General features: G+C 51.0%; 1 protein-coding gene across 4 annotated transcripts in view; it reads right to left on the bottom strand.

Annotated features, from left to right (window-relative positions):
* The window catches only part of LOC135917173 (uncharacterized), a 283,550-nt gene that overhangs the window by 166,245 nt on the left and 103,395 nt on the right, over window positions 1-13,910 (bottom strand). For all 4 annotated transcript variants that reach the window (XM_065450680.1, XM_065450681.1, XM_065450678.1 and 1 more), the window contains exon 3: window positions 909-973. In XM_065450680.1, coding sequence (XP_065306752.1) covers window positions 909-973 — 65 coding nt within the window. The remainder of the gene's footprint in view (window positions 1-908; window positions 974-13,910) is intronic.

Here is a 13,910-nt window from a genome sequence, read left to right as displayed (position 1 = left end):
TCTAGTCTCGCCGTTCGGGCTCCTCCACGTCCGCTTTCGGCTATACCGCTTGCGGAAGAAGGTAATCATTATCCGCATATTATTCTGTTCCGCAACTCTACTAATAACTCTCCCCTAGTGCCTATGCCATATTGCCCCACTGCCTTGTCTCCAGCCTGCTTCTTGCCTACCTTGGCATTGAAGTGGCCCATCAGTATAGTGTATTTCGTTTTCACTTTACCCATCGCCGATTCCACGTCTTCGTAAAAGCTTTCGACTTCCTGGTCATCATGACTGGATGTAGGGGCATAGACTTGTACAACCTTCATTTTGTACCTCTTATTAGGTTAATTTTTAAATTAATATTAAATTCATTAAATTTATTATTAAGTTATTGTGCGCCGATGCCACGACCTTATTTTCATTTCTGACGATTGCTGTACGTCGGATCAAAGGATGGGACCTCCATAGTCTTGAGGCCCGGGCCGTGTCAGTGCCAAGCAGGGTAAGCGAACAGACGTCTATAGTCTACAGCGGCCGGTAACTTGTCGTGTTCATTACAACGGACGGTCGTAGGCATTAGTCGGCGGGACGGAAGCGGCCGTCGCCTTCGCCTCTAGTGAACGACATGGTGTAGATACGCCTGAACATTGTGCGCACATCGTTTCCCCTTCTGAAGGAAATAGGTGCAGGTGCTCACGCGACTGAAAACAGTTACCACCAGTAATTTTTCATCAAGAACTCTCAACCCATTCAGATAAACAGCATCCCGTTTGGCGAACTCCCGCAAGGCCTTTCGGATTTTGTTGTTATAGGCCGAGGTGCAGAAGACTCGGCCGTTTCTTGGGCTCCCACAACTGGGACAGCTAAGCATTGATGTGGGCTTTTGTTGAGGCGTATTTCTTGAAGAGCAAATGTGGCGCGCTCACCTTTTCGCCGTATACCCTGGCGGCGCAGTCCACCACTACTTCCGAAACATGGATGTGCTGTTCACCTGTAAAATGCACATATAAAACAGCAGATATGTTTGCAGTTGCGCTAGAAGGACAAAGCACTGACACCGTTAGCACTATTGCCCTTCGATACTTCGAACGGCGTTGTAACCACGTGCGACATTTTGGTGCGTCGCGAAGCAGCACCTGCTGGCCAGGTGTACCCGTATACCCAACAATGTGTGAGATAACGCGAGCTTATCGTTCATTATCTGTGTCGCTCGTAGCAGTCGCCACACCGTAGCTCAGCAGGAACGCTGGTGCGTCTGTAGAGGCGGGCGCACAACGCTCATGGCCGCAGTGGCAAACAGAACGCCATGGTGATTGCGATGACGGTCCTTGCAGCCACTGTGTGTCTCTGGAGACCTTCTCCGCGCGAGCAGCGCACGCGCCAACGAACGGGACAATGGCGGCGCGGACACACTGCGAAATTAAATAATAATAATAATAATAATAATAATAATAATAATAATAATAATAATAATAATAATAATAATATTTATTGACACATCCAAAAGCAAAACAAAGAAACGGGCCTGTCTAAGTCCACGCGGACTTGTGCACAAAACCTGTTACACGCAGCGAAAGCTGTCAAAACAGGGAAGCTGGTGGTAGTTTTCGCAAGTTTGAAATCGTGTTTACGGCGATTTTCATGAGCCTTGTCTCGTTGTCGTCGTCCTTCTAGATACGAGTTTCCGTTCTGGATTCCGCGCACTCTTCAGTTGCGTGAAGTTGTGATCAAACCACAGTCTATCACACACCTTGCAGCTGTGGCCGCACTCACGGTCGAGGAATTCTCTCTTGAACCATCCATCGGTACCCTACGTGGGATGAAATTCTCTGCGTCAACGTCTCTGCTCGGCCTCCTATTCTCGAAGTTGAGGGTTAGCTTGCCTCTGCTGTCGCTTGACTTGGGTTGCCTTCTCTTGAAAGTGTGCGTGGGGGTGGCTTACCTCCACCGGCGCTTGATTTGCTCTTCCCCTTCTTGATCCTCGGCGGTAGCGGCTTCCCTCTGTTAGCGCTTTTGTGCGCTTCCCGCTCTCGAAGCTCGGGATTGGCGCGACGTCGGCGCTGCCACTCACCTCAGCGGAATTAATGGGGCGAAAGGGAGCGCGGCGGCGAAATACCTGCTCTTGTACCCGTGCGTCTAAATGTAGTACAAAAATCCCTTGTTGTAGGGACAGGATCGTTTAGGGACTTTTGAGAAGGGACCATTGTGGCACCACGTGGTGCGTTGAATCTCCGGCTGCTGCTCCAGCCCACGCCGGCCGCTGGTCATGTGATGTCTCCGCAGTGGGCTCAGTATTTGTTGGCGAAAAGTCGTGCAGTAGTGGTGTGGTATGCCGACTTTTGGTTTCGGTGAACTCTGGTGGTGTGAGACCCGTATTTCTGAAGAATTCAGTGGTGTTGACGATCGAAATATTCAAGTGGCATAGCGCCTCGGCAATGTAATTTGCGAACTTGCACTGTGCAGCAGCGTCGCCGTGTTTGCCCTTTTCGGGCAGTGTCATCACATCGCGCATGCACCTTTACTTGACAAGCGTCGTAGGCGGAGGTATTGTACGTGTTCTTCGCCACGACGTAGGTTACGTAAGTAACATAATGCTTGAGGTGGTGTTTGCTCACAACTGTTCAAGCGTTCTTGAAATGGGGCAGCGCATGTTTTCAATCCTGGGCTGGGCATCGTTCGATACACGGGAAGCTCAGAGTAAAAACCTATACGAAAAACGCCTGAGGAAATTGCTACAGTATTTAAATACCTATACAGAAAGAGGGTTGACTCACAATGGCGGGAGAGAACTAGGAAGCTAACCAGTAAGTATCCCAGACACGAGGACGGAGAAAGACAGAGCATTAAAGGACAGGTTAAAAACGCTGAAGGTCAAAATTGGATAAATTCAGTGTTGAACTACATCGAGACTGGAAACAGCAGATAAGGAATGAAGCGTTTTATAATAACTCAAGAGGCAGTGCCCTACTTTTTGAAGCTAGGTCAGGATGTCTTAGAACGCGGAGTTATAAAAAGAAATTTAACCAAGAAGAAGACACATGTACTGTGTGTGCTAAATCTGTAGAAACAATAGAACACCCCATACTAAAATGTGATGGTATCCATGCCCATGTCGATGGGGGTACAGTTACGCTTCTGAGGCCCTAGGTTTCAGAGCTAACAATAGTCATGTAAATGAATATGCGGTCGAAATTAGCAAATAGCGATTGGAGGTTTGGTGCCTCAAAAGCAGACAGGTGACATAAGGCTAAAAGAGTAGGAAGACGTACTTAAAGAAAAGGGCGAATTTTAATAACAACACAGTTAAACAAAAACAAAAAGGTGAACATGGTGGCAACTGCCAACACCCCGTTTCAGAGGGGACGCTCCTACTTTCCATCCATCCATCCGTGTTCAGCGCTATCCGTGACTTCATGTGACTTTCTTTTATCGTGGTCTTTACGACAATTATCGCGTAGTGCTGTGAACATAACGGAGCTTTAGTGACATCACACGGTCCGCCAGAAGTCCACGAGCTAAAATGCAGAGCAGGCGTTTAATGTTATCGGTACTAAGGGCGCAATAAACACAGTGAGGTGGAGCTTAATACTGTGCCCGGTGATGTTCAGCTTCATCTCCGCCCGTTTTTCGCTCTCTTGGTTTTGGCAATGGGACGCAGGGTTCTGTCCAAAGCTGAGACAAATGAATGTGTATATGCGTCTGCTATAACTTCATCGCAACGCATTCGTGTAATGCGATGAAGCAAACAGTGTATTGCGGTGACAGGATGTATGGCAGCCCTAGTTCCAGTTTTGATGTCCCCGTTAACCTGAATATACTGCCCCGCCCGCTATTCTATAGACCGTTTTTTTATAGGCGCCGCCATATTGTGAACGCAGTGGCGCCGCCTGTGAGCAGCGCCATACTGGCTTGGGTGAAAACGGTCTTTTGAATGGCAGGTATACGCTCGGTGGTAGGTTCTGGCGTTTGTTTTCGCGGTCGTGTGGTCTGTTTAGTAGGACGTGCGTCTTCTACGCGGTTAGCGGTTCTGTGAGACGTGCTGACGTGGTTTAAGGCGTCATGGCCGGAATTTCTGCTGGCATTGAGGTGGACGGAACACGCAGCGCGATGTGTGCGCGCATAATTGAGCCTACAGTCAGCCTCGGAGATCAATTGTGTATTTCTGAATGTTCCAATCACTAATCTGACCTTATTGCACTATTACCCTCTATTTCTAAGCTGCGGTTTAGGAGCCATGAAATATACGGGACGATCGTAATAGGGGGGTACCGTTCTGCTACGATAGGAGCTGTGATGTTATACCGTATTTACTCGATTCTAAGCAATCCCTTTTTTTCACGATCGCGATGCCAAAAATGAGGGGGGGGGTGCTTAGATTCGAAAAATCTAGAATGACCCCCCTCCCTCTTTTCGCTGTGATATCACGACGATACGGGTGCGAGAAATAACATGTTATTTTGCACACATTCAAAAGAAAAATCGGTGTAGACAGTGACCCCACCGATTGTATCGGATGCTCAGTTGCTATCACTGCCACTCGAGTTCGTCGCACTGCTTGAACCGCCGCACTCGGTATCCCACAGCAGGTCGTCTTCCGTTCCGTCGAAGTGGTTTGAGATCGAGCACTTCTTAAGGTTTTACCACAACGTCCACTTGGACCCGCTTCCACGCGTCCGAAATTCACTTTGTCATGGTTGATGGAGACGTTTTCTGCAGCTTTCGCCGTACAGCCGTACAGTCCGGTTGTATGGTGTTAGATATGGAGCTGTTTCCTGCGCCTACTTCAAGTTCCCCCGGACCACATCGAATCGCAGCACATTCCAGAGGAGCGCACGAGCCAACAAGTTTGTAAGCCGCCGGTAGCTATTCTCTGCTTGACTCTTCCAGAAAGCGAGGGGATAGCACGGCAGTGGGTGCCAAACCAAGACGGCGGTAATGCGCCGTGACAGCCAGACGGCTGTGAGGCCCAAGCATACCCCCTCTTCATCGCCTTTGAAGAAGACATTTCCTACCGCTGCGCGGCCGTAGCACCGGGAGCAGGTGGGCCCTTGGACAATGGAGCATGAGTACCCCCCCCCCCCCCATTCTCCGCCTTGGAAGAAGCGCATTGCGAGTCTGCGAGGCAAGACCGCAGGGGGATCAAGTGATCAAGCAAGGGGGCCCAAGCGGCGACTCTCTTCGCCGGGTATGACACCATCGCACGGACGCCTACCATTGGCTGAAAATGGCGTCATCTGAGCGGACTCTCCCATTGGCCAAACATGACGCGACTTCCAGTCCTCGAAGGGTTTAAAAGAAGCATTCCGGAGAGACCAGAGCATGCCCTGATTTCCTGATTCACCTCTCTCGAACTTCTTGCCGCGGGCCGCCGCGTCCGAGTTGCTGCCGGCCCGTAATGACTGTACGAATGTTACATGACTCTCACCTCTCTGTATATAACGTAAAATAAATCTCCCAAGTTTTGTTTTCATCCCGAAGTCGGTCCTTCAACCCCTACATCTGGTTGGCAGCGGTGAGATCGCCCCCGAATGCATCAGCTGGTGGCAGCGCTACGGATAAACCTTCGTCGAGAGAGATCCTAAGGAACCGGGAAGAGCGAAGAAGAGAGAGCCTTCGTCGAAAGAGGTCCGAAGAAACTGGGAGTAGCGAAGAAGGAGCGAGCCTTCGACCCAGGGAGTCCGGAGGAACCGGGAACTGCGGACGAATGAACCGGATGGCAGGGTGCTGCAACCGTAAGTGAGCGCGTGGTTTTTTTTTCCTTATGATTCGCCAGACTCAAATGTTGTGTGTTCATTTTGATAGTTCTGGGAATCGGGAGTTTGACGCATTGTGTGTTTGCACAAATTAAATAAGGAAAACAGTTTTAACCACCTGTCGGGGCAGCTGCCATGGATCTTAGAAGGTTGACGTGGTTAGACTTGTTGTTGGTGTGCGACGATTTGGGAGTTGAGGCGGACGAACGGATGAAAACGCCAGCTATCATAAAGGCGATTAACGATAGTGGCAATGATGGCAAAAGCATTGAGCTTGCTTGGGAGGTGATACAGGAACCACGGGAGCGTGAGCGTCGTGAACGTTTGTGAAAGCGTCGTGAACTTAGGAGTGAGCGTAAGCGTGAAGAACGCGAGAATGAACGGAAGCATGAGCTTCAAGAACTTACTCTTAGGTGTGAGCGTCACGAACGTGAGAATGAACGCGAACGTGAGTATCAGGAACGTAAGCTTGAGCGTGAGCGAAAGTATGAGAGAGAGAAGGCAGAACTGATTAAAGAGATACAGCATTGTAATCAGTTATTGGCACAGAGACAACGGCTGTCTGAGAATTCCGTAGGAAGTACAGAGCGAAAGAATGAGGAAGTGTCTAGCAGATTTTCGCCAAAAGCCGACGAGACGAGTAGTGCCTGTGAGATTGGCTGCCGATTCATAAGTGAAGGGAAAAGGCTAGCTGCTAACGATGCCTTAGTGGCAACAGAGGCCGTTAAAGGCCGCAAGGAAAGCGACGAAGTGCTGTGCCAACAGATGACTGTAGAGACAGCTAGGCCAGCTGCGAACAAATTGGCACAGTTACCGCGTGTGTGCGTCGCTGATAATGTTAGCGAGGTTGCTAGCGAAGAAAAGGGTACTTCTGACCCGACAGAAGCGAGCACCCATGTCAGGCCAGATGTGCGTGCAGAAGTGAAGTGCGAGCTGAGCGATGCAGTTGAGGGTAATTCTCAGGATTGCGAGCTGTGTAGCTCAAGAGAATACAACTGCATTGTTCAGGGATCGGTGCGGCTCTCCGCCAGTCTAGATGGCCTAGATAGGGATGATTCAGTTGTTAATCATTCGGACTGTGCGCGTGAGACAGCGATCGATACCGACGGGCTGTGTGCCGATGCACAGCGTGAGCTGGGCAATCTAGTAGAGGGCAGTTCGCAAGAGTGCGAGTTGTCTAACTCGAGTAAAGCCTGCTGCATTGTTCCAGAGTCGGTTGGGCTGTCCGCCAGTCGAGGCAAAGTGAGAGTAGATTTAAATGTAAATCACTCAGACTGTGCGGGTAAGAGACCGATCCGGGCCGACGAAATGTGTACAGGCCAGCACGAGGCACGAGAAGGCGACAGGAAAGCGAGTGCAAAGAGAAAGCGCAGTAAAAAGAAGCGCGGTAAAGACCGAAAGACGGTAACTAATGTAGCGCCGCGAAAGATGGCGAGAAACCCAAAAGGGCAGGGCGCGAGGAAAAAGGTGCGGTCGTCAAGGACGATGTTGACGCATCGAAAACGTTCCAGCCACCGGTCAAAGGGGGACCGCAAAGCATGTTCTGCGCGGACGCGGACAAAGGGCACGGGGCAGTTGAACTCCTCGTCGTTCCGTAGTTCTTTTCAAAGCTCAGCGTGCAGTTCGAAGAAACGCAAGGTGGCAGGACGAGACCAGGTGGGGAGTAGCGACGCGGTCAATCGAGTTTGTGAGGAAAGCGAGGCGCCAGGACGCAAATTGGCAGGAGACCGTAACGTCTTGGGGGAGCTGATAGTGAGTCAGCCCTTTTGTAGTTCCTCGGCAGCCAGAGTAGCTTTGAAACTGCGACCACCTCGGGTTCGACTCAAAGTATGAGTCGGACGCAAGCGTTTGGAAAGGGGGGCCAAGAGCCCTTCCGTAGAAATGAAGTGTGTTGTTTTTTATTTTTGTGCATCGGAAAGTTTTCGCGATTTGAGACTAGGATTTCTTTCAAGGTGTAAGGTATGAGCTTTGTTTATGTTTTGGTTTGAGAAAGATCCGAGATTTGAAAGACGCGTTTGTGTAAACATGTAGTCTCGCGAGAGGCTCATTAATAAATAGATAGGCCTTTTTTTTGTGTGAGTAACCTGAAGGTCAAGGTTATCGTCGAAAGGCCTATGGTAAAGCGCGTCTGTTATTTAACCTTCTTTCTTTTTAAGTGTTTTTGAATTTTCTAAGGTTAAGCGCGTAGGTTTTCAGTGAGTGCATGATTTGCACTGAGAAGCGTTCTTGGTTCCATTAGCGCATGTCCTGTGTGGACGGAAGGAAGCAGATTTATGACTGGGTTGCTCGTGTTTGTTGAGGGCAGCCGTATTCTGACTTCTTTAGTGAGCGTGCCTGGAACTAGTTATTAGAAGACGCATTATTTTAAGAGTTCTGCGGAGTGTGTAAGTCCCGCAAGTTTTATTGTTCGTTTAAGTCATGTGTCCTGTAGGACTTTCAGGGAAGAAACGTGAGTAAGCGTAAATGAAAAGTTTGCCTACAACGCAAGTGCGCGTTCTGTTTAGTGACCACAAGGCTAGTGCGCTTGTGATTACGTACTTGTGAGGTTGACCAGATTGTTCAGTGGCACCATTACGTGCGATAAGTACGCCACTGCGATAGATTGAAAACATGCTGTTCGTGTAGTTAGGCCACTTAAGTTATGTTCGGCTGTTTTCATTTGTTGTTTGCATCGTCAACGACCCTTTGTTTTGCAACAACAATAGTACTCTGGTCTTGTCGGCATTCGAGGAGAAATGGATAGCCGTTTGGAAGGGTGGTTGGAACTGCTTTGTCAAAATTGGGGAAATAAAAGATCAGGGTTCATTTTGACTCAGTTATAGCCTGGCGAGTCAGGGGTGAAGAGCCTGCGCTTACACGTGGTGCAGCACTGTGTTGTTTGGTTTGTTTGACGTATGTTCTCCAGGGCCCAGGATCCCGAAGGTTGTCAAACGAGGCTCGACCCCAGTACCATGCAGCTTCTTTCAGCGTTCCTCATGGCCAGCGAATTGAGTTCACCGGCCATTCAGAACAACCGGGGCGAGGACGAGCTGTTAGATATGGAGCTGTTTCCTGCGCCTACTTCAAGTTCCCCCGGACCACATCGAATCGCAGCACATTCCAGAGGAGCGCACGAGCCAACAAGTTTGTAAGCCGTCGGTAGCTATTCTCTGCTTGACTCTTCCAGAAAGCGAGGGGATAGCAAGGCAGTGGGTGCCAAACCAAGACGGCGGTAATGCGCCGTGACAGCCAGACGGCTGTGAGGCCCAAGCATACCCCCTCTTCATCGCCTTTGAAGAAGACATTTGCTACCGCTGCGCGGCCGTAGCACCGGGAGCAGGTGGGCACTTGGACAATGGAGCATGAGTACCCCCCCCCCCCATTCTCCGCCTTGGAAGAAGCGCATTGCGAGTCTGCGAGGCAAGACCGCAGGGGGATCAAGTGATCAAGCAAGGGGGCCCAAGCGGCGACTCTCTTCGCCGGGTATGACACCATTGCACGGACGCCTACCATTGGCTGAAAATGGCGTCATCTGAGCGGACTCTCCCATTGGCCAAACATGACGCGACTTCCAGTCCTCGAAGGGTTTAAAAGAAGCATTCCGGAGAGACCAGAGCATGCCCTGATTCCCTGATTCACCTCTCTAGAACTTCTTGCCGCGGGCCGCAGCGTCCGAGTTGCTGCCGGCCCGTAATGACTGTACGAATGTTACTTGACTCTCACCTCTCTGTATATAATGTAAAATAAATCTCCCAAGTTTTGTTTTCATCACGAAGTCCGTCCTTCAACCCCTACAATGGCGTACTCGAGCCGCGGACGCCGTGCCACCTCGGGAGGCCGAAGGCTCCGGCTCGATGGCAGAGGGAGCAAGCGCGCTTGGCGGCCTTGGCTACACGCTCTTCCTAACAAATTGGGAGGCGCATAGATTCGCATACAAACTTTCGTCCCAGTTTTCTCTCGAAAATAGGGGGGGGGGGGTGCTTAGAATCGCGAAAATACGGTACTTTGACAAGCGTTCAACCTGTTCGCTGCAGGTTACATTGCGTGAATACTTGGTTCGATGGATGAGGTTTCCGCCCATGAATAAAATAGTTTTGGCAAGTAGTAGCATACCTTACAGTCTGAATTAAGCTTGTCCAGCAAAGGGACTGTTTACGAACTGCGAGAGTGTCCTAAGCACTGGTAGGTGCGGGATTACGTATATCTTTGTTCTTTATACAACGTTTATATATTTATAAACGTTGTGCGGCGTGACTATGCGAGGTCCTATTGTGGCGTTAGGTTAGCCCGTTTTCTCTTGCTTTTTCGAGAAAGAGAATGATAACCGAATTTTTTTCCGATTGTGTTCGTTCCGTTCTCTACGACGCACTAACACGTATTACGGAAATTTTGTCCTCAAAAATAGGCATCGCATTCTTTTTATGCAATTCCTCTCATATATTATGGCTGTATGCAGGCCAAAAAGGCAATGCCGAAGCGCACAGCTTACATATGTATCGTGCTGGCTCACCAACCGCAGTGATCGCTGTGTTGAGCAGCGCCATCGGCCTCATGCATGACGGCTAGCGTAAACGTATGGTAATTTGAAGCCTACTAGACTTGAAATGCGCGAGAACGATGCCGGTGCATCACAAAATTTGATAGCGCCTGCCGCTTAGATGTTTCGTGGTTGCCTTAGGTTGGCCGCGCACGAGCGTGCGCTCTTATGCTTTATGTTTTACTCCCTACGCCAAGCGATCAGACAGTGAGCAGATTTACCATTTCATGCTGCTAATACAGAGACACCGGTTTTCTTTGTTGAATTAAAACCGATATAAGCAAAATAGTTCACAACACATACACACACCGCAACTGATAATGTGCGTACATCGCGGCTGATAAAGCGCGTCACATTTTTGCGCCCCCAAGAGATATTTCCGCCTACTGTAGTTACCGATGCACCGAAAGGCTTCCCTGACGACCTTATATGAACGGACATGGCGTAGATATCACAAAGTATCATCTGAAACACCTCGAAATCGTTCCGCAGCACGCGACAGCAATACTTTCAAGCAGCGCCGCGCCGGATTGCCCAAGCCAGAGCGGGGGAAAGGCTCTCCGCGCGCCCATCCTTCTCGCCCGATGAAACGGTTGTTGGAACCTCAGTGCTGACACCCGTTCTTGCAATCGGACCGCTGGCGCCCGTTGTTGCAAATGGGTCGCAAGCCCCAAGGGTAGCGTTGGCCTGGCGGCCTGGGGCACCACTGGAAGCATCCGAAGGTCCTGGCAAAGCATGAGTCGACTGCTAACAGAACAACTTGTTTATTCTAGCATCGCAAAAGAGCAGCCGGTCAGGTCGACCGAAGTGGAGAGACGGGAGAGCGCACTTCTCGACGGAAGAATTCGGAGCCTCTCTCTTGGCGTCCGGGGGCAGCTGCTTTTATACTCTTGGCGTCGCGGGCAAGAAGGAAGGTCACGGGACGACACCACGTGAGAGCGAGGCACGGACGAGCTGAGAGACATGTCGAGACGAGTGTAGTGACGCAACAGACGGGCCGGCGCCGGTCAGACCTCCTCGCTTCACACTTGGGGAGCTCCTCTCCCCGGCTGCCACGCTTTGACAAGCGTGGGCACACACACACACACACGCACACACAAAGACACGTGGCACTGAACATGCCGGGACGCGCTTGGCGGGGATGCGTTGCGGCCGCTCCGAACGGGCCAAAATGTCCGCCGCTGTGAACGAAGCCCCGGCGTCCGTTGCATCCGCGCCGGCATACCGCGCGTCGTAGGCGAAACGTAACAGACCGCCCCGCCGGGGCAAGGAGATCCCGATGGTCAGAGGACTGCATCCGCTGTCCGGAGGGATGTCGCTCGATGAGGCTCATAACCGAAGTTGGTCGTCCCTCGGCGTTTCTTGAGCGCAGCGCACCGAGAAGGCCTCGTTCTCACGTTCAGGTTCCCACAGGACACTTCAAAGTGACTTCGGGAGAGTTGTCATTTTTCTCTCGTTCCCAGCAAGCGTTAGAACTACGCCGAAACTCAGCCGCTCAGTCAGCAAGCACGGCACAACCCTCACTAAGCCCTGCCAGGCTCTTCTGCCCAAACGAGTCCACAAATTGGAAAATTGCACTAGAAAGCACATCATCACTTTGAAACACTACACAAAAGCAATATGTTAAAAATCCTGCCTCAGGAAGAAAAACATCAATAACAAACAATTTTGAGGCTGATTCCCACGTTAGGGGCTTCGACTTAAGCCATCGGCGTTACCGTTGAGACTCCCCCTTTTGTAACGCACCTCAAAGGAATGTTGTTGCAAAGCGAGGCTCCAGCGCAGGAGGTGGCCATTTGTGAAAGAGATGGTCTGCAGCCATTGGAGAGGGTAGTGATCCGTTTCGAAGCATGCGAAGCGGAGATCGCAGCGAGCGACCGCACACGAGCTCAGCTGGCGAACACCCCGTAGCGGCATGCGGCGCGGTCCTTAATGCAAACATCACCCCAGGCAGACACAGCTCCCAGTCAGTTTGTTGTGCAAACCACAATGCTCTCAACACGCGCTTCATGACGGAGTGGAACTTCTCAAGAGAATTCGCCTGTGGGTGGTACACTGAGCTGTGTAACAGCTTTACCCCGCACCTTTCGAGAAAGGCTGTCGTCAAAGCTCTGTAAACACTGTGCCCTGATCTGACTGGATTTCCGCAGGAAAACCAACTCGCGCAAATATGGACAGCAGTGCATTGACTATCTCAACTGAGCTGAGTTCTTTAAGCGGCACTGCTTCAGGGAACTTTGTCGCTGGGCAGATCACAGTCAAAATGTGTCTGTACCCCGTGGCTGTTACCGGCAGAGGTCCCATTGTATCAATAACGAGCCGTCTAAAAGGCTCCGTAATGATAGGTACCAACTTCAACGGCGCCCTCGATTTGTCCCCGGGTTTGCCCACCCGCTGACAGGTGTCACATGTCTTCACAAAGTGGTCTGCGTCCCGAAAACAGCCTGGACAATAGTACTCTTGCAAGAGACGGTCCTTAGTTTTCTTAACTCCTAGGTGTCCGGACCACGAACCCCCATGCGACAAGCGCAACAGATCCTGACGGTAGCACTGAGGCACGATCAACTGATCGAACTCCACTCCCCTGCGGTCTAGATACTTCCGGTACAGGACCCCACCTCTTTCCACAAAGCGAGCATTTTTCTTGGCGATACCTGCCTTGACAATGCAGCGTATGTTTTCTAGGCTGCCATCCTTCTTTTGCTCGGCTATCAGAGCCGACCGGCTGACTTTTAGCAACCTATTAAGTCCGTCTGACGTAGGCGCGATGAGCAAATCTGCAGATAGCTCTTCTAACTTTCCCGCATCGGGCATTTCCTCTCCAGTATCTGGTGCCTTCAACGCTACAGGCTCAATTTTATTCAGTTTGGACGTGCTCTGAATATCAGCTTGCTGCGCCTCTGACCCTTTCTCATTGTTCGACAACGTCGGCCCCGCAACTACCGCCTTTGCAGCGAGCTCCCGAACCTTCGATCTGGTTAAGGCCTGAGCGCTAGCCTCACCAAACAAAAGCCCCTTCTCGCGCAGGAAGTGATCGGACCTGTTCGAAAATAGGTACGGGTACTGGGGGGGCAGCATAGATGACACTGTCGCCTCCGTGTCAAGTGCTCCGAAAGGTCCTTCAATAAGCACTTTTGCTACGGGCAGACACACGCTATGAGCTTCCACGGCTTGCTTGATCCATGCGCACTCGCTGTGAACATATCGGGTTCTACGTAAGAGGGGTGAACTACATCCATTGTAGCTGCGGAATCGCGAAGCACTTGGCACTCTTTCCCGTTCACGAGGAGGTCTCGCATGTAAGGCTCGAGAAGCTTCATGTTCTCGTCAGTGCTGCATAATGACAAAAACACGACTTTTGTTTTTGTTTCTGGACACTGCGCCGAAAAGTGACCCGGCTTCTGACACGTATAACAAACGCGCGCTTGCCTCGTCTCGAACCGCTTTCTGCGTTCGGCTTCGGTTGCCGCCGTCTCCTTACGTTCGGTCGGACTGCTTTCACTCGCATCCGCACTACGTGTGTCCCCCTTTGCTCTCATGGGCGTGAACTTCCGCCTCTCGAACTTGGAGCCAAATTCACCCTTTTGACCGTACTTAGCTCCGCGAGCCCGACGCGTCACAAACTCTTCGACTAGCTCAGCGGCTCTAGCCACCGTACT

The sequence above is a fragment of the Dermacentor albipictus genome, chromosome 5 (assembly GCF_038994185.2).
Source record: "Dermacentor albipictus isolate Rhodes 1998 colony chromosome 5, USDA_Dalb.pri_finalv2, whole genome shotgun sequence".
Lineage (NCBI taxonomy): Eukaryota > Metazoa > Arthropoda > Arachnida > Ixodida > Ixodidae > Dermacentor > Dermacentor albipictus.
This window is presented reverse-complemented; position numbering and strand designations above follow the sequence as displayed.